This window comes from Amblyomma maculatum, chromosome 9 (genome assembly GCF_055883805.1).
Source record: "Amblyomma maculatum isolate TAMU_Amacu chromosome 9, ASM5588380v1, whole genome shotgun sequence".
Lineage (NCBI taxonomy): Eukaryota > Metazoa > Arthropoda > Arachnida > Ixodida > Ixodidae > Amblyomma > Amblyomma maculatum.
The window spans coordinates 114,383,776-114,405,034 of NC_139352.1; the positions used below are offsets into that span (position 1 = coordinate 114,383,776).

At 47.2% G+C, this 21,259-nt stretch overlaps 2 protein-coding genes across 4 annotated transcripts in view; one reads left to right on the plus strand and one right to left on the minus strand.

Annotated features, from left to right (window-relative positions):
• Positions 1-1,205: 1,205 nt before the first annotated feature.
• Cypl (peptidyl-prolyl cis-trans isomerase-like 1 Cypl) lies at positions 1,206-2,539 on the plus strand. Its single transcript, XM_084579423.1, has 4 exons — positions 1,206-1,336; positions 1,508-1,662; positions 1,786-1,854; positions 2,138-2,539. The coding sequence occupies exons 1-4, from the start codon at positions 1,281-1,283 to the stop codon at positions 2,359-2,361; spliced, it is 504 nt and encodes a 167-aa protein (XP_084435549.1). The 5' UTR covers positions 1,206-1,280; the 3' UTR covers positions 2,362-2,539.
• A 3,601-nt stretch (positions 2,540-6,140) lies between these two features.
• LOC146180188 (helicase ARIP4-like) overlaps positions 6,141-21,259 on the minus strand; it is a 59,469-nt gene continuing 44,350 nt past the window's right edge. For all 3 annotated transcript variants that reach the window (XM_084579420.1, XM_084579422.1, XM_084579421.1), the window contains 3 exons: positions 19,174-19,344; positions 12,205-12,263; positions 6,141-7,407 (listed from right to left, as the gene is read on the minus strand). In XM_084579420.1, coding sequence (XP_084435546.1) covers positions 7,153-7,407; positions 12,205-12,263; positions 19,174-19,344 — 485 coding nt within the window. In that variant the 3' untranslated portion in view covers positions 6,141-7,152. The remainder of the gene's footprint in view (positions 7,408-12,204; positions 12,264-19,173; positions 19,345-21,259) is intronic.

Sequence of the window (21,259 nt, forward strand, 5' to 3'; positions counted from 1 at the left end):
ATATTTCATGCTTAATCCTAACATTGTGTCTTGTGCAGACAAAAAGGGTCTGAATCCCAACATAGTGTGAGGATGCAGATCCCACTCGTCCATGTATGACTGAAGCCTTGCCAAGGCTACGTGTTCGAATAATTTACCTAGGCACGAGGTGAGGGAGATAGGTCTCAGGTTTTCTATTGACAGTTTTTTCCCTGGTTTGGAAATGAAAGTTACTCTGGCGTGCTTCCGCGTTTTCGGTAATGATCCTTTATTCCAACATTCGTTGGCGAATTTGGTAGGTTGGGAGATAGAGTTTTGATCTAAGTTTCTCAGCATAATATTTGTGATCCCATCCGCGCCGGGTGTCGAGGGAGTGCGAATTTTATGAATTGCTGCTCGGACTTCCGCCTCCGTTATGTCGGAGTCGATGTGAGGGTTTGCATTACCTTTATATTTCGGTAGGGGTTCTCTGTCCCGAGAGGTGTTGAGATAGCGAGTCCTAAGAGCATTAATGATTTCCTCGTTCCTGAGGTCATTAACACGAAGGATTCTTTGGATTTCCTGCTTCTTAACTCCTTTGCTGAATTCGGGATCTAGAAGATGCAATAAATTCCACACCTCTCGCGTACCCATGTTGCCATTAAAGTTGTCGCATATTTGATGCCACTGCTGCTGAGCCAATTGGGAGGCGTGACTTTGAATTTCCTTGTTTAGGTTGGCTAATTTGACCCTAAGTTTTTTGTTGTGTTTTTGCGTAGCCCATATTTTTTCCATATTGTGCCTCGCTTCCCACATGTGGAGTAAGCGATTGTCAATGTTCCTGACCTCGAGCTCATTTTCTGTTTCTGTCGTGACTGTACCTACGTCGTTTAGAAGATTGAATGTCCATTCTTGGATGTCACAAATCGCCCCCGAACCGTAGTTATTCCTATGTTCTCTTAATTTGTCCCAATCTGTGATCTTATGCTTTCTAGGTCGAACTTTGAAATTTCCAATCTCAATTTCCGATTTGATTATGTAGTGGTCACTTCCTAAATTTTGCCTAGTATTGGACCATGCATCTAACATTCGGTAGGTTTTTTTTTCGCCTTAATGTCCGGGCATGTGTCTCTGTTGAGGCTGTTTCCAATTCTAGTAGGCGGTAGGGGATCGGCATATTGTGTGAAACCTCCATTCTACAAAATCGTTACAAATGCGTTTTCAAAGGACGCGCCTTGTAAAATGACCTACAACGGCACTGGCTTCAGCTTCAGCTGGCTTCAGCGTCTGGTCAAAGGAAGGCGAGGAGGAAAGCGTACAAAATGGCGGGCATCCCGGATAGATCATGGCAGCCTCCGTACGTGACGCTGGAAACAACGTAAGTTCTTGGCTTTTCCCTTGAAGTTATAACATTTATTTGGGTGCAAGCACGCCTTGCTGAACAGAGCAGTAGGCAGTTGTCGTGGCATTACTTTCTCGGCTTAATATTTAACCTAGTACGACGACATTGCGAAGACGCCGGTTGTATGTTCTACTCTTTGATTTGCAGCATGGGGGACATAAGTTTGGAGCTCTACTGGAAGCACGCCCCCAATACATGCCGAAACTTTGCTGAGCTAGCGCGCCGTGGCTACTACAATAACGTGAAGTTTCACAGGATCATTCCAGACTTCATGATCCAAGGCGGTGATCCTACAGCTACAGGTAACGGAGAGTTATGTGAAGTCGGTGCTTGAAGGAGCGGTGCTCACCTTTCGTTCTGGAACCTGTGCTCTAGAATATTCAGTTCTTCCAACTCTGTGACTGTTGCAACCATCTGCCTTTTAGGAAGGGGCGGTGCGTCAATCTATGGCAAGACTTTTGACGACGAAATACACCCGGACCTGAAACATACCGGTACGTGTTTGTTTCGTGCATACGACCTACCTTGCAAAATTATCACATAACTAATTTTCTGCGTCTATTTCATTTACCGATCGGCACGTCAACTCGTGAGAGCAACGACAGCCGTAATGCACGTAATCTTAGACTGAAGTTTTTCGTAATTTTCTCATCGAAAGTGTGAGGAATTTTTTTTTTGTTTTGTTTTCATAACGCATAGTCTGTTGAATTTTCGCAGCCATTCATATGGCAAACGCGCAGTGATTGAAGACTCGTGCATCTTTTGTACCCTCCACAGGAGCAGGTGTGCTGTCAATGGCGAATTCCGGACCAGACACGAACGGTAGCCAGTTTTTCATAACCTTGGGTCCTACACAGTGGCTGGATGGGAAGCATGCCATCTTCGGCAGGGTGCACTCGGGCATGACCGTGGTCCATCGCATGGGACGCGTGCCTACAGACAACAACGACCAGCCGCTCGAAGACGTCAAGATAGTGCGCGCTTATGTGCGGACAAAGTGATGATCACCAATGTGCAGGGCTCTCTCTCTCTTGCGTGTCCACGATTGTGGTGGCAGACCGCGCAACTTTCGGCGCTCAAGACGAGTAACTTTTCGACACTTAAATAGGTGGTTTGTGCCTTTTCATTTTCATGCGGATTGCAATTAAAAGACAAGCTTGATAAGCTTGACGTTCCCGATAGGCGCCTTCGTGGTCACAATCAGATTTCATTGAACACAGTTTTGAAACCTAATTTGCGAACTCCGATTTTAATACCTTATTTTTGAAAGAGAAAACCAATGTGCGATATATAGTAATTTGATGGAAGTGGAAAAGTGGCACGTAGTCCAGTGCCAATGCATGCTTCAGAAATTTTTCTTACTAAAGCTGAGATCAGCTGCTATAATGATTCAAGACCATGCCAACTGTATACTGGCGTGGTTGCCTTGAGAACTATGTGGCAGGACCAGCTGCTAGCTGGATGGCAACACCTATGGCGATTCTCAAAACCTCTTGAGCCTGCAGTTCAGTCTTGGGATGGAAAGAGCTTCGAGTAGGCTTTACAGCATGAAATGGAATTAAGTTTTTGACAGTGGAATGAATTGCTGGCCAGTCAGTGCAACATTTAGGTCCAGGTCACTTTCCTCAAAAGTTTCTTCAGTGGCTTTGCAGTTACGGTGCCAGACCATCAAGCATGTAGATGCAGGTCCAAACTGGTCATGGCCACGTTTCAAATGGAGGTGAAATGCAACGATGCTTGTGTAGTGCGTGATGTCGGTGCATGGTATAGAAATCCAGCTGGTCGAAATTACTGGAGCCTTTCACTAAGGCATCTGTTATAGCCGACGTCACTTGTTAATGTCAAATCCTATATACTTTACCATACACCCTGAAAAGCTGAGCCAAAGGGAAATCTTGTACTAGGAATCAAATCCTGCACCTTCCACAAATTCTCAATATGCTGGTGCACCCCTAGGGCCATGGAGCTGCATTTTTCAGATATAGATGGTCAGAGTCTAGTATGACAACAAAAAAAGGGTGATTTATGCTCCTGAGTGGAGTGTACGGACAAATGGGTTACAAGAAGGCAAGACCTTTAAAGACCCCCCGAAATACATCTACCTATGTGCAGATGTGAACTGGCACATGTATACGCAGCTCAGTGAAGTCGCCCTCTCCTCAGGAAGACTTGACCGAGCTGCTCATGCCTGTGCCAGTCCACTGAATGATCTGCACATACAATCTGAAACATGCACTCAGGCACATGCACTTAATAAGGAAACAAAGATACGCTTCCAGATACACTGGACACAAGATAATGCTGAGAATGCCGAGCAGAGAAAAGTTGACCTCACGCACCAAATTCCAAACACTAATGCACCCCGCACCAAGCTACCTTTTGATGCCCGCTCCATTGTCCCTATCCTAGCATCCTCTTTGCGGAAAAGTACACGTGCCCTTATCCTGCCGTGCACTTGCCCCCTCCTTTTTAACTTAACTAGACTGGAGGAGGTATCCCTACTCCATCGGTCACGTGCTGATGGGACTCTCGAAACATAGGACCGACCTCATGCCTGAAATGTTCTACACCGGCTGCAGTGATGGATGTTCGCCACCTGATGTGGACTTGTGGACAGGGACGGGGGCTTCAAGGGCACGGATTCTCCAGGAAGTGGGACTGGCGGCGACGAGGGAGGAGGATTTCTCCAAGTGGCAAACACACAACACTAAAAGCAAAGCCTTCTCCAGTTTCTGGCAGAAAACAAGTTGCACGACTTTCTATAGTATGCCTTACGGCAAGTTAGCGAAATGATAAAAAAAAAAAAAAATAATAATCTTGGGATCTTCTTGAAATTAAAATATTAGATTTGAACAGTGATGGTGTAAATTTGTGGACAAACATAAGTAGACAAAGCCACGCATCTTCTAGCCGACTCGGGTGCACAGCATCAGTTCAGCGAGCCAGAGCTGCAGCTGAGGCCAAAGGACTCCTAGACCAAGGACTGCCGACCATTGCCCTTTCCTAACCCACTACCCGTAACCTCCATATTTCAGTTTCGTCTGTGGCATTAGAAATAAAAGATGAAATCCACACTGTCAGTTGCACGCAAGAGCATTTTGTATGGAAAGTAGTTGTAAATGTGCACTTTCCAAGACAAGCGTTAAATTAGCCACACTTGTAATAAATAAGCTCGACAACTGTCAGTCAATACCTTAAATAAATACATAACAGCCTCATTGGAAACAGTCTTGAAAAAATTGTGGTGGCGGTCCCAAATGGGAATGGTGAAGCTTCGCTGCATAGTCAAGTTGTACCCAAGTATAATTCAAATCATAATTGGGACACTAACTTGCTAGGTGCCTCACCCTGGAAGACAACTCGCACGTGCCTTTCCCAGTTTTCCAAAACACATATCTTATCCTGAACCAATTCAGGCCTAAAGGCTTGGCTCTACACATGCCAGAGTAAAGTGGTCTTCTTTTATTAGAAAACAAAGGAAAAAAGCTTAACATATCTGCTGCCAGGGGATGTGCCTAGTATTGAGGCGCCAATGCTTCCACTGCACTGCTAGTTCTTCCAGGCAACCACTCTCCTCAAATGACCTTTCCTGCTATAATAGTTGAAGAGGAAAGTTTGGCATGTTGACTTGAGAGCACAACATACTGTGCAAAACAGTGGGGGCGTAACGCAAAATAAAAGGCACCACTGTTGCTGTGGCATTTTCGTTATATCCCACTCTACTTTTTACCATTCCAGTGTTGGTCATGGATTAAACATTTCAGTTCACGAATGGTGCATCTTCTCAGACTTTCAGGAATACAGCAGATCCCAGACATATTGAATTATTGCTTATATCAAACTCTTAGAATATCCCCTTGAAAGCCATGCGAAAGTATAGGAGAGGTGTTCGCATTTATAGAACTATCGTTCAGCAGAACACTCAATATATTGAACTGTGCACCATGCCCCTGCAAGGTGTGCTTCTCCCAATGGCACCCCATGATCACTTTTTGCGTGCCCAACCTTGCTAAGTTTTGCTGTTTGAAATAATGTCGTCCGCTTGAACATGGCCTTCGGTCCAACCGCGGCAGCCAATGGGTTTACAGAAAGCCGGTGGGCAGCACACTGCTAAAGGAAGCGTGCTGCTAGCGTGGCTACACCATATCCACGCTTTTGGTTTACAGAAGAGCTCATCTGTTGGCACACTTCTTATATAGAATGATCAGTATATCAAACTATTTAGAGATTCTCTTCAAATTCAATATATCTGGATCATTTCTGTGCCATTCTGAGCCAGACTGCATCAGGCAGTCAGCAGGCTGGCTTGTCACTCACTAGAATGGTGTTTCAAAGTGGCATGTCTTAAGTCACAAGGAAGCCCATTGGCACGCGGCAGAATAAAAGAGCAGCAGGCCACCTTCATTCATCAGCCATCAAATCTATAGGTCCCTAACTGAAGTCCATCTGATAAGCATTGCCTGGAACCTCCCCAAGAGAGACTGTAATGCCCTTCAAGGTCAAGTCAGGTGTGTTTGGCTGCAAAGCCTGGTTCATTTTCTATATACAAGACACTGAATACCTACAAAATGACACCTTTTTGGTAGGTTGTGTTTATATTAAAACTAACACTATAATACTGCTGTACTGTAATTAGCCTGAAGCTAAGCCACTAGAGAACAAAGCACACAGCATCTGCTTTTCATTGAACATATGCTTTGCCTTAGTTCAAGGCAGACAAAAACAAGGGCGACAGCCGCTGAAGAAATGCAAGTGAAAGAAGAAGACATTCAAGAAACACTTTTCTTTTTCCCTTGGCTAGATGCACTTAAATGATAAAATTTAATGCGGAAGTCACAGGGAACAACACACACACACTTGCAGGACTCGATGACGTGAGGAGGGGAGACTTCAATGAGAACAAAACAGCTCTGTTGTCCTGTCACTCGCACATGTCATCAGGGCAGGAAAAGGGCGGAGGCCAGGAATGTCGACGTCGGAAAACCTTCTGTACAAACTGCGACGCCACCAGAAAAAATGAAAACTATATATAAAAAAAAGGAGACTCAAGAGTGGAGAGGAGGAAGGAGGACTGCACTAGACTGAAATGCACCAAGCCCGTGCACACCTTGGGACTTCTAGGGTGACATGAACAAAAAGTCATAAATACTGCATCGGCGGCCTCACCCCCTCCTCAAACACTTGCTTCCTGAAATACCGACGTCGCCCACCACGCTCGAGGGTGGGTTGTGCCTGCAAATGTGCACAGCTTTGTATTGGCTTCGCGGCATGCAGCTTGGGAAGATTCTTAAATAAATAACTGAAATTTCCAGCATGCAATTTTTTTCACCCTTTCCATGTGGCACACACACACATGTACAGCAGCTGTCCTGTTGTGTTGCGCACATGAGGAGTTTCTTCTGATGATTAATTAGCATGCTTGTGGCAAAAGAAAATAGAAACTTCGTAGCAGCCGCTTGAACAAAACGAATCCATCTAGCAAGAAGGCGTGGTGTGGCTCTGTTGTCTTATTTTTGTTTTGTTTTTTTCTTTTGGAATGCTGTTCTTTCAGTGGTGCCAGTCCCCGGTCCAGCTTGCAGGCAGCGCAGGAGTTTGTCTTGGGGAACAGGACGTCTGAGGAACACAGTTTCTCGTGGCTTCTCACACGACTTGCGCACGACATTGTCGTCCCTATGCGTTGCAGAGACGTTTGTGATAGCTTATTACACACCAGACTCGCGCACACACACACACACTGGCAGACTCAAAGAGAGATCCACAATGAGGTTGTTTGTCGATAGGTGGTGCCGATGTCACACTGCAACCGGCTTGCCAGCAGCGCCAGTTTCCTTAGGCTTCTCCAGCATCGACGATGCGTTCTTCACTGCTGCCACAGGAACAATGGCACCGTTCTTGCGCCCGCCGCTCTCCTCGTCATCACTGCTTTCATCAGGCAGGTCGCTGTCGTCATCAAGGTTGATAACTTCGGGTGGGCCCTTGCTGATCTGGCGTGCCGTGGCAGCTGAGAGTTGCACCCGTCCTCCGCACTGCAGCGACGGCTGAATGATCTGTGGAAAATAGGACAAAAAAGTGTTGCAGCGAGATGTTCTACTAGAACCTCATTAATTTTTAGCCGGCAGTAACATTTTTCCACACTGCTCAGTGCAACTCTATGACCGCAAAAGTGACCATACTCCATAACATAATGCACTGTGATACAACGCCATTGGTGCACCCATTTGCCAAATGCACCAGTCTTCTCCGCTGCACATCCTTTTGCAATGTCGGCCACGTGTCACTGCAAAAGTTCACGCTCAAAAGGTGTGAAAAAACGACACATCATGGGGAAAAAAAAAAAAGACAGATGAGCAATGCATGTCCATCATCCCTACACAGTTGCTGCGAGGCTGTGATATCTCTTGCACGTCAAGGGATGACAGACAGCAATGGTGACCCAAGGCAATAAAGCCTGGGAATGTTCTGGAAAAGGCCAAGTTTCCTGGGAAAATGGTGGCGAGGACAGACAGAGTGGCAACAGGCACGAAGAACCAGACGCCTCCACAGGAAGCCCAAGTGTAATGGCTGCAGCACGAGTGCATGGTTCTCTCTCGACATCCCTACCCACTCTGCCTCACTGATAGAAATGGGGTGCGACCTTCAGCGGGAGTAGCGGAAGCTACTCTCGCCATGATCATGACTGCAAAACATTTTTCTGTAGTTACAGGGGTGCAACAGCTGAAATAGGATTTGTAGCATTTTTTGGAGCAGCTTACAAGAAAAAAAAAAATTCAAATTTTGAAGCTGTTAAACAGGGAAGAAACTTTACTTTCGGCACACCAAAAATGAAGAGGTATGAATATCAGATGGTATGAATGTGATCCAAAAGAAATCTACCAAGAGCCACCTATCACCGGCGCTGCACTTATTTTTGTAAATAAGGTTTTTCTACTGAAGAGCATGCCAATAATGTGAGCCATGAAATTGAGCAGGTCAATATTTCAAACTTCGGGGACAGAATAAAAATGCAAAAAGCTAGAAAATATGCTTTTCTTTTTTTTTCATCTAGCGCAGTTTGACAATCTTAATCACGGGATCTTAGGTTGCTTGCAAAGCTCATAAAACAATGTTGTACTGTATGCAAAATCCACAGCTTGTGTCGCGCGAGGGCAGCTCTAAAAGAGCTTTACAGTGTAGACCACTTGTAACGTAAGTCGCGGGAGTTGCGAAAATCTGCGCTATAAGCGGTACCGCGTTATAACCAAAACATCGCGTTTTTAGGCTGTTACGCATGTGAGATCGAGCAGCCTACCTTTTAAACACAATTTATTGCACATTTCACATACACGCACACAGACACACACACACAAAACAATTGCAACTCAGCAGGAACGATGTTTGTCACAAGTGAATTATCTGCAGAAGAATGCGATGATCTTCGTCTGGCGGCGTTTTTTCACTGCACTCCGAACGATCTTGTCTTCAACAAAGCTTAAGCACTGAAGCGCCTTATCGCTCAAGCTGTTTTTCGCGCAGTAAACTTTAACTTTGTTCAGACATTCGAGCGCGTCCTTGCAAGGCACATCAGGCATCGGGTCTACATCGTCGTCGTCAGATTCATCTTTGGTCGCAAGCTCCACGCCACTGCGCACCGCTTCGACAATCGCATCGTCCGTGCTCACTTCCTCGCAGACAGCCAGCTCATTTTCGTCAGCATCGACATATTCTTTAAAAGTGTCTGTCGCAGAAACAAAGTTGCTCTCAATGAGGCCGGACCACACGTCGTCAGCGTCGACTGCCTCATCGACAACGTCGCCCTGCTCCTCAGCTTCAAGAGCCTCGGCATTGCGCATGAAGCCAGCCTTATGAAAGCATTTGCTTATCGTTGTGGCCTTCAACTGCCACCACGAAGCAGCAACCATGTCAATTGTGCCCCTTAGATGCACCTTGAGGGGCTGCTGCTGCTGTATGTTCAGCAGAACTCTCTCGCAAAGGCGTTTCTTGTACAGTGCCTTTACAGTGGCGATGACGCCCTGGTCAAAGGGCTGACTTTTAGCGGTAGTGTTAGCAGGCAAAAATTTCAAGTTGACTGCAGTCAACTTTGGCTGGATGTTATGAGCTGTGCAATTGTCAAGGATAAGCACAACCCGCCGCTTCTCTGCCACCATATCTTCATCAAACTTACAAAGCCAGCTTGTAAAAAGCTCTTGCGTCATCCGCGCTTTTTTGTTTGCTTTGTATGTCACTGGCAGGTACTCACTCTTTTTGAAGCAATGCGGCCTCGCCGATTTGCCAATTACGAACAAGCGACGCTTATCGGTGCCGTTCATATTTGCGCAAAACAACACTGTGATACACTCCTTCGAAGCCTTGAGGCCAGAGCAGGGTTCGCCTCTCAGCGCGAGACTGCGGTTGGGCAGGAGGTTGTAAAATAAGCCAGCTTCGTCAGCATTGTAGATGTCCCTGTCTGCATACGATGAGAACATAGGTTCCAAATTTAAACGGAGCCAGGCTGCGATGGACTCGTCGTTCACTTCGCCGCTTTTGCCGCAAACAACTTTGCAGCTGATGCCATGGCGGTCTTTGAAACGTTGGATCCACCCATTAAGTGGATTAAAGTCGTCGTGGCCTAGAAGAGCACCGAGGCACCTAGCTTTTTGTTGGAGCAGGGGGCCACTTACTGGTATGCTCTGAGCCCTCACTTCTCAAACCATCTGAAAAGTGCTGCGTCCACGTCCTCATACTTCGACGCACGAATTCTTTTTCGCGACAGCGAAGAAGAATTTTGCTGCAGTTGCTGCCGCACCTCCTCCCGATTCTTGTAAATAGTCGACACGGTTGTGTCGGATATGCCATACTTTGCCGCCACCGACACTTTCTTCAACCCGCTCTCGACGTCCTTTATAATGCATTCCTTCGTTTTGAGCGATAAAGCATGCCGCTTTTTCATGCCGTTTGAAGACGCAGACGCCGACGCCATGACAGCAGAATCAACAGCACAAGTAGCACAAGTCACGACGACGGACACAACAAAAAGACTGGCGGGCCGGAAAAAAAAAAAAGGCTGCGCTACTGCTTCTACCCCGCACTTCGTGCCGCGCACGCTCGGATTGGGCGCTGCCAGCATGACGTGCATGCTCCATGGTTACCATGGTGATGTACGCGCCTGCCTTTCGTCGGGTGCTTCGGGGTTGCCTTCTCCCTCTCTGTTTTCGTCGCGCGCGTCCGCCCAACAGCCACTGCGGCCACTGCTCTCCACCGCGGACTGCGCTCCCTCGAAGGGCGCGGAGTGCGCCCTTCAACCTCCCAAATACCGCGCTATAACCGGTATTCTGGTTCGCGCGCCTGCGTATTATGCGGTCTGCCTATACATTGAGTTCTGTGGTACGAATACCGGGAGTCAGAAAAACCTGCGTTATAACCGGTTCCGCGCTAAAAGCGGTTACGTTTAAGTGGTCTCCACTGTATTTGAGGCCTTGACTGCGATCAGCCTGTGACCAGGAGCGAGCGCAATAGAAAAACAAAATGTTGATTAAAAAGCAAATAAAATAAAGACAAAAAGAAAAGAAAACCGCGACAAAAAGGTGAAATGGCAAATTCCGAGAGCAGGTAAGAAAGCAAGTTGTAAGCAAATTTAAACTGACAAGCGAGCGCGTCTTCGTCCTGTGAATTATGTTTTCTATGGGCTGGCGATCACTCAGTGGTTTTGACACAATATTTTGATTAAAGGAAGTGCGCGATTACTCAGGATATTAGGTTATGTATCTCGTGCACAGAGCAGACTTTATAGTATTTCAAGGCTGCAGCATCCATAAATGTTATTTTGGCAGCCTTGGGCTCCACTGCGGCATTATGGAATTCAATAGCTAAGGCTGCTGCGCGTTTCCCGACCTGCTGATGCCCAAAATACATTTCACATCTACCACCTTCGGTTATATTAAGCACAAACATACAAGCCATAACTGACACACTTCCTACACTATCTGACGATGAAAAGGTGAATCTGTTGACGAGACAGCATAAAAACAACCTTGCTGTACATGCCCAACAAAATACCGAAAACTTCCATGAGCCGCATATAAAAACTAGAGATGCATCCAATAAAAGCATTCAACGATTAAAACACAGTTTCGAAGTATTGCTCCAAGATCACCACGGCCCTTTTCGCAGTGCAAAGCAGTAGCAGTGGTGCCTCGGCCCCTTTGCATTATGGGAATGCTTCACCATTTATGCGATGAAGCATCCTCAAACCGCAACGGTTCAGCAAACTCAAAAGTGGAGAAAGCACATGGATGCAGAGATAAAGATATGAGTAGGCATTAGAACGCCATGACGCCATCTCAAAATAAAACTAAAAGGCCAGTGACGCATGCTGCAGTGTCTGAAACATCGTGACTGTCCATATCACGCCCCTGAGTAAGGCAAATTTTTGTGGATAGTCGGGGCATTTTGGCACAGCGTAATGCAAATTTAACAAATTTCATGCTTATGGCGCAGAAATTTGTAGCCGTATCAAAATGGTGCAATTGGCGCAGCTGTTGCACTCCTGGTAGTTATGACTTCTGAGTAACGAAGGTTCACTGTAAGCATTTTCAAGGTGACTTTACCAACATTTATTCTCATTTTGGTTTCCGTTTTCCTGCCTGCACGTGAAAGCTGTCACAAAAACCGAGACGCAAGAAAATTTGCGGGCTTCTGACTTTTTTATTTATAGTATATGAAATATGAACCCAGCTTCAACTGGAACTGCATTCATATATCTGACACGCTTTTAATTTTCACAACTCTACGTCACAAGATTCTGAGGGCTAACTTCGAGCGGTAATCAGGTGCAACCGCGCACTGTTAGACCCTTGTGGTGTACTCACCCCAAAGGACTGCTTGTTCCCCGAGCTGGCTGTGGCACCACTGTTGCTCGCAGATTCACCTGTGGAAGAGGGCGCGCTTCTTGTCACTTCAGCTTAACACCACATCCACAGAGCTACACTGGCTTCTCGTTCGAAGCAGGACACAGAACGAGCCATTTGTTAGGCCAACATTATGCCAACTCAGCGGCGGCTAGACAGGCACGTGCAATGAGCAATAAATATAAACAAGAGCCGCAGGAAAAATGTGGCATGGCAAATTATTCTTATTTTGCCCAACAGAACTAATGGCCACCAAGAATGCCGCTAGGGCAGTGATTGCCTATTGTGCTTCCATTTGCCTAAGAAGCATTTTGAACTTTTGCCCAGATAATGCCATAGCAGCCTGTGGAAGCCTAGTGGGTAAGGGGGAGGGGGCACAGATGTCAAGGTGCTCTTAGAGCCCTGAAGAGCCACATGTGACTCGTGCAATGCAGTCCCCATCCAATGCGTTAACTACATCAGCCTTAAAGCAGCGCGTCTGTCTTGGTGTCCAAGGGTCCCGGTAGGTTTGATTCCCATTTCAAAAACGCTCTTGCCAATTCGGCCACAACGTGTAATCTTGCGACGTCAAGCAAACTGCCAACATGACACGAATGTGTCGCTCTGCGGCACAAGTCTGAAGCTCTCAGACATCACACAACAGCTAAATGGCTGAATGGATGCTCCAGTGCCAGCACACTAAAAAGCAAAACAGACTCACTGTCTACACGAACCGGTGCACTGCAACGCTGGCTCAGATCGTATTTCCAAATGCTCTTCATTTTTTCAAGCCAACGCGGGGCTGCCTAACACTTCCATTAATTACGCCACATTATTTTTCGTTAACTTTCCTCGAATAATTTCCCTCTGTTAATTCATTCATGGTAGACTGCTCTGACCAGGGATGCTGAATAACAGAGTAAAGCAGTGTGTTAGGCCATATGTCTGATATGCTACTGACCAATATTTCAATGTCCTGAACCCATATGTACATAAAGATAGGTAATATTGTGAGCCACACGAGCAACCGCAGGTGAGAATTCCAAACTAATTTCAACTACCTAGAGTCGTTTAATGCTGCCCATTAAAAATGACACACACACACACACACACGTGTATTTGCATTCTGCCACCACAGCCATGATCAAACTTGCAGACTTGCGTAGAACAGCTCACAAGACAGTAAGCCACAGCAAAGCTACGGCTAGGATTCATACTGATAAAGAATGATACAGTTGAATCCCGCCACAACGAATACCGCCACAACGAAATTTCCGCGACAACGAATAATTTTTTATTCCCCGCGAGTATCCTATAAGAATTAATGGCCTAAATTTCTCTGCACAACGAACCATTTTTGCAGAGCGTTTCCGCTTCAACGAAATTTTCGCGTTCAAAATCGAAACCGAAACTAGTTTTATTGGCGAGAAGTCCAAGTCAAATCCAAAGCCACATTAAGCATGAAATCACCTGATTGCAGTTCCGCCATTTTGGCTTTGTGTCGTGGTCGCGTTGTTCACTCGCTGCCTTTCTCTTCGACAACGACGAGTTTTCATCCGCAGGACACGATGGCAACGCAAGTGAAAAAACGCAAAACTCTTTCCCTTGAGCAAAAAGCTCAAATAATCGCCCAAGCAGAAAGCGGAAGGAAGAAGAAAGCGGCAATTGCTGAAGACTTCGGAATTCCTGCAAGTTCGCTGTCAACGATTCTAGGCAATAAGGACAGCGTGAGAATGGCACTTGCTTCAGGCACATCCTCGAAGCACAAAAAGGTGACGCGGCCCCTCCATGAAGAGTTGGACAAAGCAGTGCATGCGTGGTTTGTGGAAGCACGAGCCAGCAACGTCCCCCTGTCCGGAAGCATCGTCCAGCAGAAAGCCTTGAACTATGCATGCCTACTTGGCATTGATGATTTTAAAGCCAGCATTGGCTGGCTAAACCGTTTCAAGGCCCGCCATAACATCGTTGGAAAAGTGTTGTGCGGCGAGTCAATGTCAGCAGACGTGGACGGAGCAGCTGCTTGGAAGGCGAGTAACATGGCCGGAATTTTAAGCAACTTCGCGCCTGCAGACATTTACAACGCCGACGAGACCGGGCTATTCTACGAGATGTTGCCGGCTAGGACGCTCGACTTCAAGGGGCAGCGCTGTCATGGCGGCAAACACAGCAAAAAACGCATCACAGTGCTGCTTTGCACAAACATGGATGGCTCGGACAAGCGTCCGCCGTTAGTCATAGGCAAAAGTGCCAAGCCGCGCTGTTTTAAGGGAACTCGTAGCCTACCTGTGCAGTACAAGGCGAACAACAAGTCATGGATGACCCGCGCTATTTTCACCGAGTGGATGATGGCATTCGACCGCGACATGAAGCGGCAGGGCCGTAAAGTTTGCTTGCTTTTGGACAATTGTTCAGCGCATCACTCCGACGAAGTCAAGCTCACTAACACGGAGCTGAGGTTTTTCCCTCCCAATTGCACGTCTGTCTTACAGCCTCTCGATCAGGGCGTGATTCTTAGCCTGAAGCGCGCTTACCGCGGGAGGTTAATTCAGCGGCTGCTTTTTAACACTGAAACCGGCCGAGACACGAAGGTGGACTTGTATGTGGCACTGCAGATTATGTCTGCTGCCTGGAGCACACTGGGGCGCTCAGTAATTGTGAACTGTTTCAGGCACGCCGGATTTGCCGAAGGTCGACCCGTACACTCTGCTGGCCTAACACCAGGCGTTACAGACGACGACGAAGAGGCGTCACCGGCTCCGGGGATCGCGGCCGCTTGGAAAACGCTGGGAGAAATAGGAACCGTGCCGCCTAATCTCGAGCTCGACGAATACATCGGCGCTGACGCTTGTGTTGTTGTTCACGAAGATGTGAGTGATGAGCAGATCATAAAAGCTGCCCGGAATGATAAGGACTCTTCCGATGAAGAAGACGACGACGTACAGGAAGCGCCGGCTGCGGCAACCGCCGTACAGGTGATGGACGCTTTTGATGTCATCAGGAATTTCGTTGCTATCCGAGACGACGATGTTGCAATGCGTTTGCTGACCGAGTGCGAAAATCGCGTGACGGCGTTGCTCGCCGTGAAGCGTAAGCAAACCAAGCTTACAGATTTTTGGCATTAAACGCCTTTGCTGCTGCTTGGGCAATTCTTTCTGCGTTTCACGTCAAATTTTTGCGATAACGAAGTTCCGCGAGAACGAATTTTTTTTCGTGCACCGTGAATTTCGTTATAGCGGGATTCAACTGTATAAAGCATGCCAAAACCACCTAAAAAGGTCAGCATTATTGGCAAGCAATGCATAGCTTAAGCAAGCACGAGCTAAATTACGTCAAAGCTGAAAGTTAACTGGGCAATGTAGCCAAGGGTGTGATGCAGCAGTTGTACTGTAGCATAAGAAGCACAGCTGTGAAATGTTTGAGGCATTGCTCCACAAGCTTTGCAGAGTGGGAAGCATTGTTAGTTTGCTATCATCACCAATTCAGAGCCAGAGAAGTAAGTTTATCGACTGAACACTGACGCAAAGCTGCGCATGCACATCCTGAGAAAGCATAATGTTCTGGCCGTGACAAATTAGCAGCAGTTCCGCAGCTGCCACCAACACGCAGACCACTCAACTCAGCCCTGCAACCCAATAGGGACATCTCAGTCGGATACAGGTCAAGAAAAAAGCGGCACCCAGCTATCAAAGAACCCCCCTCCAACCAATAGCTGCCGAGCTATACCATGATGTCAAGCCTTGCACCCATGAGCAGCGCTTGGAACGTGGTTTCTTCGAATGAGTCCGTGCTGGCAAATAGTTCCTAAATGCTTTGCGAGTTCCAGCAAAAATACATAGCTTTACTGAAGTGGATCGATACTAGTCGTTTGCTCATCATGCTGAGTACAACAGGTAAAACGAGTTTTCACGAAACCGCTTCGTTATTCTGCGCTTCACTGCATCTCTTTTCCGCCATAGAGCCCTACGAGGTGACACGCATTGTCGCCCTGCTATTACCCTATTCCCCTAACCGGTTGGGTCCCCTTATTCTAAAACTCGTGAGACCATGAGCGCGGAAGAACACGCTTCTCTGTTGTTTTTTTTTTCCCCCCGTGTGTGACGCGACGTCGCACATTTGGAGCGATGCCACTGGCTGGAGAGGGGTCCTTTGAGGGCTGTTTGCCGCTTTTTTTCTTGACCTGTATCCAAACATAGTTCAGCTACTCAATTTTTTGTGTGCAAGCTATCTCATTTACTAAGAAACAGAACTTTCATTTAGAAATAAACATCAAACAAGTCTGCCAAATATTTGAAAAGTAAAAACTGCAAATTCCAACACAAGTACAGTCTAGCCCGGTTATAGCGAAATAGCGGTTATAACAAAGGAAGTTCAATTTCCCATTCCCCTTTTTGCATTTCAATATAATTTGGGTCTAGTTTTAACGAAACAAATAAGCGCACGACAGCGAATATAGCGAAGCGATTTTGTACCGAATGAAAAATAATGTAGTACCTATCAATAAGGAGATTTTTACGCCTTGCAAAAATAAGGGCAAAATTTCGCCGATGGCTGAATTCGCAGCCTCGGCTGCACTTCCGTGAAGTGAAAGGTTGCTTCACTGCATTGCTTGGCTTGTCATCTTCATGAGCGGGAGGTAAAAAATGTAAAAAAATAAAAGGCAATTTTCAATGACGTTGCGGAGCAGCGGTCAACTTAGCGAATCGCGGTGCTTGAATTTCCACTCGGTTTTGGGCTCGGGAGAGAGAGAGTCGGAGGAATCATCATGGGAGTAATAGAGGGCAAGGGAAACAAGAGTGTTTCCTCGGCTTTCGTGTATTTTTGTACGCGCTTCTCTCACTGATGCCATTATGTCTTCCGGCCTTGTTCCACTTCTTACCTTTGATATCTTATGACCGCTGACTTCGCCTGGACAATTTTTAGACAATGGAACTACTCAGTTATCCCCTTGCTCGAGGCTCGCGGGGCTTGCGAGGCTCGGCAATGTCGAGCCTCGCAAGCCCCAGCACCTCGATGGGCAAAAGAAGTGTTGTCATTGAAGACGAAGTGTGTCGAGACGTGAAGACTGATATCGCATGGAAGTATGAAATCGCACAGTCCACACTCTCAACGATAATCAAGAATGGCAGCAACATCGACGCCATTCTCAACGGCGATGTTGGCAGCGGGGACCAAAAGAGGATCGGGTGCGTCATGTATGCCGACATATAACAGTGGCCCGATCAAAGAACATCCCGCTCAGTGGACCCATCATGCTAATGAAGGCTAAGGACTTGGGCTTCACCAAGTTGCCAAGCCGCGACCTATAGACCAGGGGGGTATATCTAACTTCAAGGTCCACGACCAACGCCAAGTGATCGAGCGCCTTCTGATCGATGTTCGCTCCCCCAACAGCGTGGCCGAGATGAAGGTCCCTTTGGTGAAGGCCATCTATTTTGCAAGCGGAGCCTGGAGGGGCATGAAGCACTTGACTATCGCTCGATACTTTAAGAAAGCTGGCTTCTTCTGAAGCAGCAGCGTAGACGTGTCGCCTGCAGAGTACGAAACTGCCGCAGTTGACATCGCTACAACAGCTGATGGTGCCGCTACGACAGCCTGCTTGGAGCAGCTATGGGAGTCCGCTAACAAGTTGGACCTTGTGCCTCCAGGTCTGTCCCACATGAACTTCATTTCCACCAACGACGAACTTGTTGCCACAGAGGACTTCACGATTGACGAAGTTGCCGGGAATGTCACAGAAGGGACAGATAGCGCCTCAGAGAGTAACTGCGACGACGCTGGTTGCGCCGCTAAGCCGCTAACCTCCGCAGCGGCCATCGCAGCTGTTGACACACCATGGATGTACCTCGGCAGTTCAGAGCAGAACTTTGGGTAGCAGTTGGACGGTATGGAAGCCGCGATCCTGAAGACCGCACTTGCAAAATGTGTTCAGGAAACGCTGGACCACTTTGTCCAGAGAAGATACAACAATTTACTCAAATTTGTCTCTTTCTTTCATAGTCCAGATACAGTCCAGATACTACAACAAAATAGTGGATACAGCGAAGTGATTTCCAATTCCCGCCGACTTCATTATAACTGGGCTAGACTGTACTTGCTCATATATTTTCAGCTGGTATCCCGTAAAACTACAGTGACAACTATAAACCAATTGTTGGCAGCCCCACAACTTCCATCAACACATGCAATGCAATGGTTACCACACGAAGATCTGTGGGTTCCCTGGTGCCCTTGAAGACAACTAATGCATTCTCAGACTGCTCTCCTAAGCACGTCTATAGGTGACCCAATTCAATGTCTACCATTGCATGACGCACTCTTCGCTGTCACCTCACAACACATCTATTGTACTCCTCCTTGTTTTGTCAGCAGTGTTCAAGAAATCTTCACACACTCCAAACTGACAAACACAGTAAGAGGAGGCAAAAAGTAGCCAAAGCAATGTCACATCCAGCCTCTTACACTCTCTCCACTTCACTTCTGACAACTAGGTCCGTATTCTGAGTTTGTGTCGTTTTCACAAGTGCTGATAGTCATCGGATTAGTGGAAATGCCGGAACTGGAAGCAATATAGTGACTTTGGGCTCCTGTGTTAATGACCTGAGGTCAAGGAGATAACGACACTTCTGAAAACAATGCAAACTTTGAATACGGACACTGATGTGCCAAAAGCAGCCTCGATTTCGATGAAAAGTCACATGGGGGACTTCGTTTAATATCCCCTCACAGATCTCCATCGACAATTTGAGAGCCTTGAAAATAATGCCAATCAGCTTTGACTTGAATTCAAGTATGCCCCTTAATATTCTTCTCTAAAGAACCTCACTGAGCACTGTTTTATCGACTGCATCGAAGGCTGCCACACAACAGCTGCTTGTGTAGTTGACTAGGCAGGATGAAGCACCGGCTGTAAAAAAAAAAGAAAAGAGGGTGAAAACTGACAGTAGAACTGACCCGATTGTCCTGCTGTGGCCATTTCTCCGCTTGTAGGAATGCGCACCGCAATGATGCGGCCATCAGGGATTCGAAGGTAGACACCCTTCGGCGTCTTCATCACCAGAATCTCTGTGCCAGGAGGGATCTCCACCGGGGGGTCCGATGAGTTGTTCAGCGGTATCGTCACTTCTGCACACAGTTAGGTTCACCATTGGTGTTAGCTGCAAGTACGTGGCCACATTTACAAAGTGGTGCTGAGATGCTCACGGATGAGTTGGCTCATTTGGGTTCAAATGCAGTTCTTGACATGAATCTCTAGTGAACCTGGGCTATGATTCTGATCATGATCAGAGTATGGATCTCGGCTCAGATTTAGACCAGGACCTGAGGCTGAGTCAGATGTTGCAGCTAGTTAACAGTGGGTCCGGCACTGCAATCACACTCTAAATTGAAAGAACAGGAAAAAAAGGAAAGGAGAACTGCCACAATCCATGGCACAGCTCTGTGTTCTCCTTGTGTCACATAACCTCAAGTGTGCATCTATAATGAACGAATCTGCTATTACAGTAAAAGCTCGTCAATCCGGATCTCAAGGGACCGGAAAAAATGTCCGAGTTAACCGAATTCCGGATTATCGAATGGACCATGAAAATAACAAGAAAAATGTATGGCGCATAAACATACCTTTATTGCATGAAAAACTGCATTATTTTTGTTTGCCTAGTCGCCAGAATTGCGCGAGAACGATTTTCTTCAACCCCATCAGGTGGTGGTGCGCATGCTCACTGTCGCGACACTCTACATAAAATTCCTCTAATACAGCGAGGGCCTCCGCGGCCTCCTGCACGGTGCGACGTCGCGATGGCGGGTCGCGATCGTCTTCATCGGAATGATTTTCGTCCCCGTTGAGCACTTCCGATAATATGTCGTCGTCAGTCAGCAGGCCAGCAACGGCAGCATCATCGTCTATTGCTACGTAGTCGGCAAGCTGGACACCACTAGGTAGGAGAAATTCAAAGCGCCTGTCATCCACCTCTTCGTTGTCCATATTTTCAGTGGGCTCTGGGGTATGCTCTGCAGTCACCTCTGGAGGAACGTCGCAGTCATCAGGGCGGACAAATCCGCTGAGCCTGAAGGAGTTGGCTATGACCTCGGCCGGCGTGTTGTTCCAAACTTGCACTAAAGTGTGAATTGCACTGAGGAGGTTTAGGTCATATTCTCGCCCTGCCTCCTTGCACAGCAGCATCCGTTCTAGCACATGCTTCCTGTATCTGCATTTTACATGCTGAATTATGCCCTGATCCAGTGGTTGCAGTGCAGCCGTCGTGTCCAAAGGAAGGAATACGAGCTCGATGCACTCCAGCCCTGTCACTCGGGTGTGCGCGTTGCAGTTGTCCACTACAAGTAAAACCTTGCGCTTGTTAGCGGAGAAGCGGCGGTCGAGCTGCCGCAGCCAAGCTTGGAAAATATCTGAGGTCATCCAGGCTTTTCTTTTGGCTCGATATTCCACAGGCAAATGGGGAATGTTCTTAAAACACCTTAGGCTTTCTGCCTTCCCGATGACAAGTAGTGGCAGGCGCTCTGTGCCCGACATATTTGAAGCGAGAAGCACAGTGACCCTTTCCTTGCTCCTCTTCTCTCCAACGCACGGGTCACCCTTAAAGGTGATTGTTTTGTCCGGCAAGGCTTCGAAAAACAGTGCCGTTTCGTCGGCAGGTTCATAACGAGCCAGGTACTGGAGAAGCTCGGTTGTCTTCCAGTCAGCAATGCGGCGTTCATCCACCGCTGCCTTCTCCCCACACACGTCTCTAAAGACCAATCCGTGCCTTTCTTTGAAGCGGGCGAACCATCCTTCAGACGCACTGAAAGATTCAATGTTCATTTTCTGTGCGTACCTGTCATCTTGCTGACAGATCAGCGGGCCACTCAAAGGAAGCTGTCCATCACGCATATCTGTAATCCACTGTAGCAGTGCTTCTTCCAGTTTCGGGTGCGCAGCCGTCCTTAGCCTTTTTCTCTTCCTGTTAATATGCCGCTGTCAAACGCTTCGAAAATTTTTTCTTTGTTTTTCACGTAGTCGCTTAACGTGCTTCTCTTGACGCCA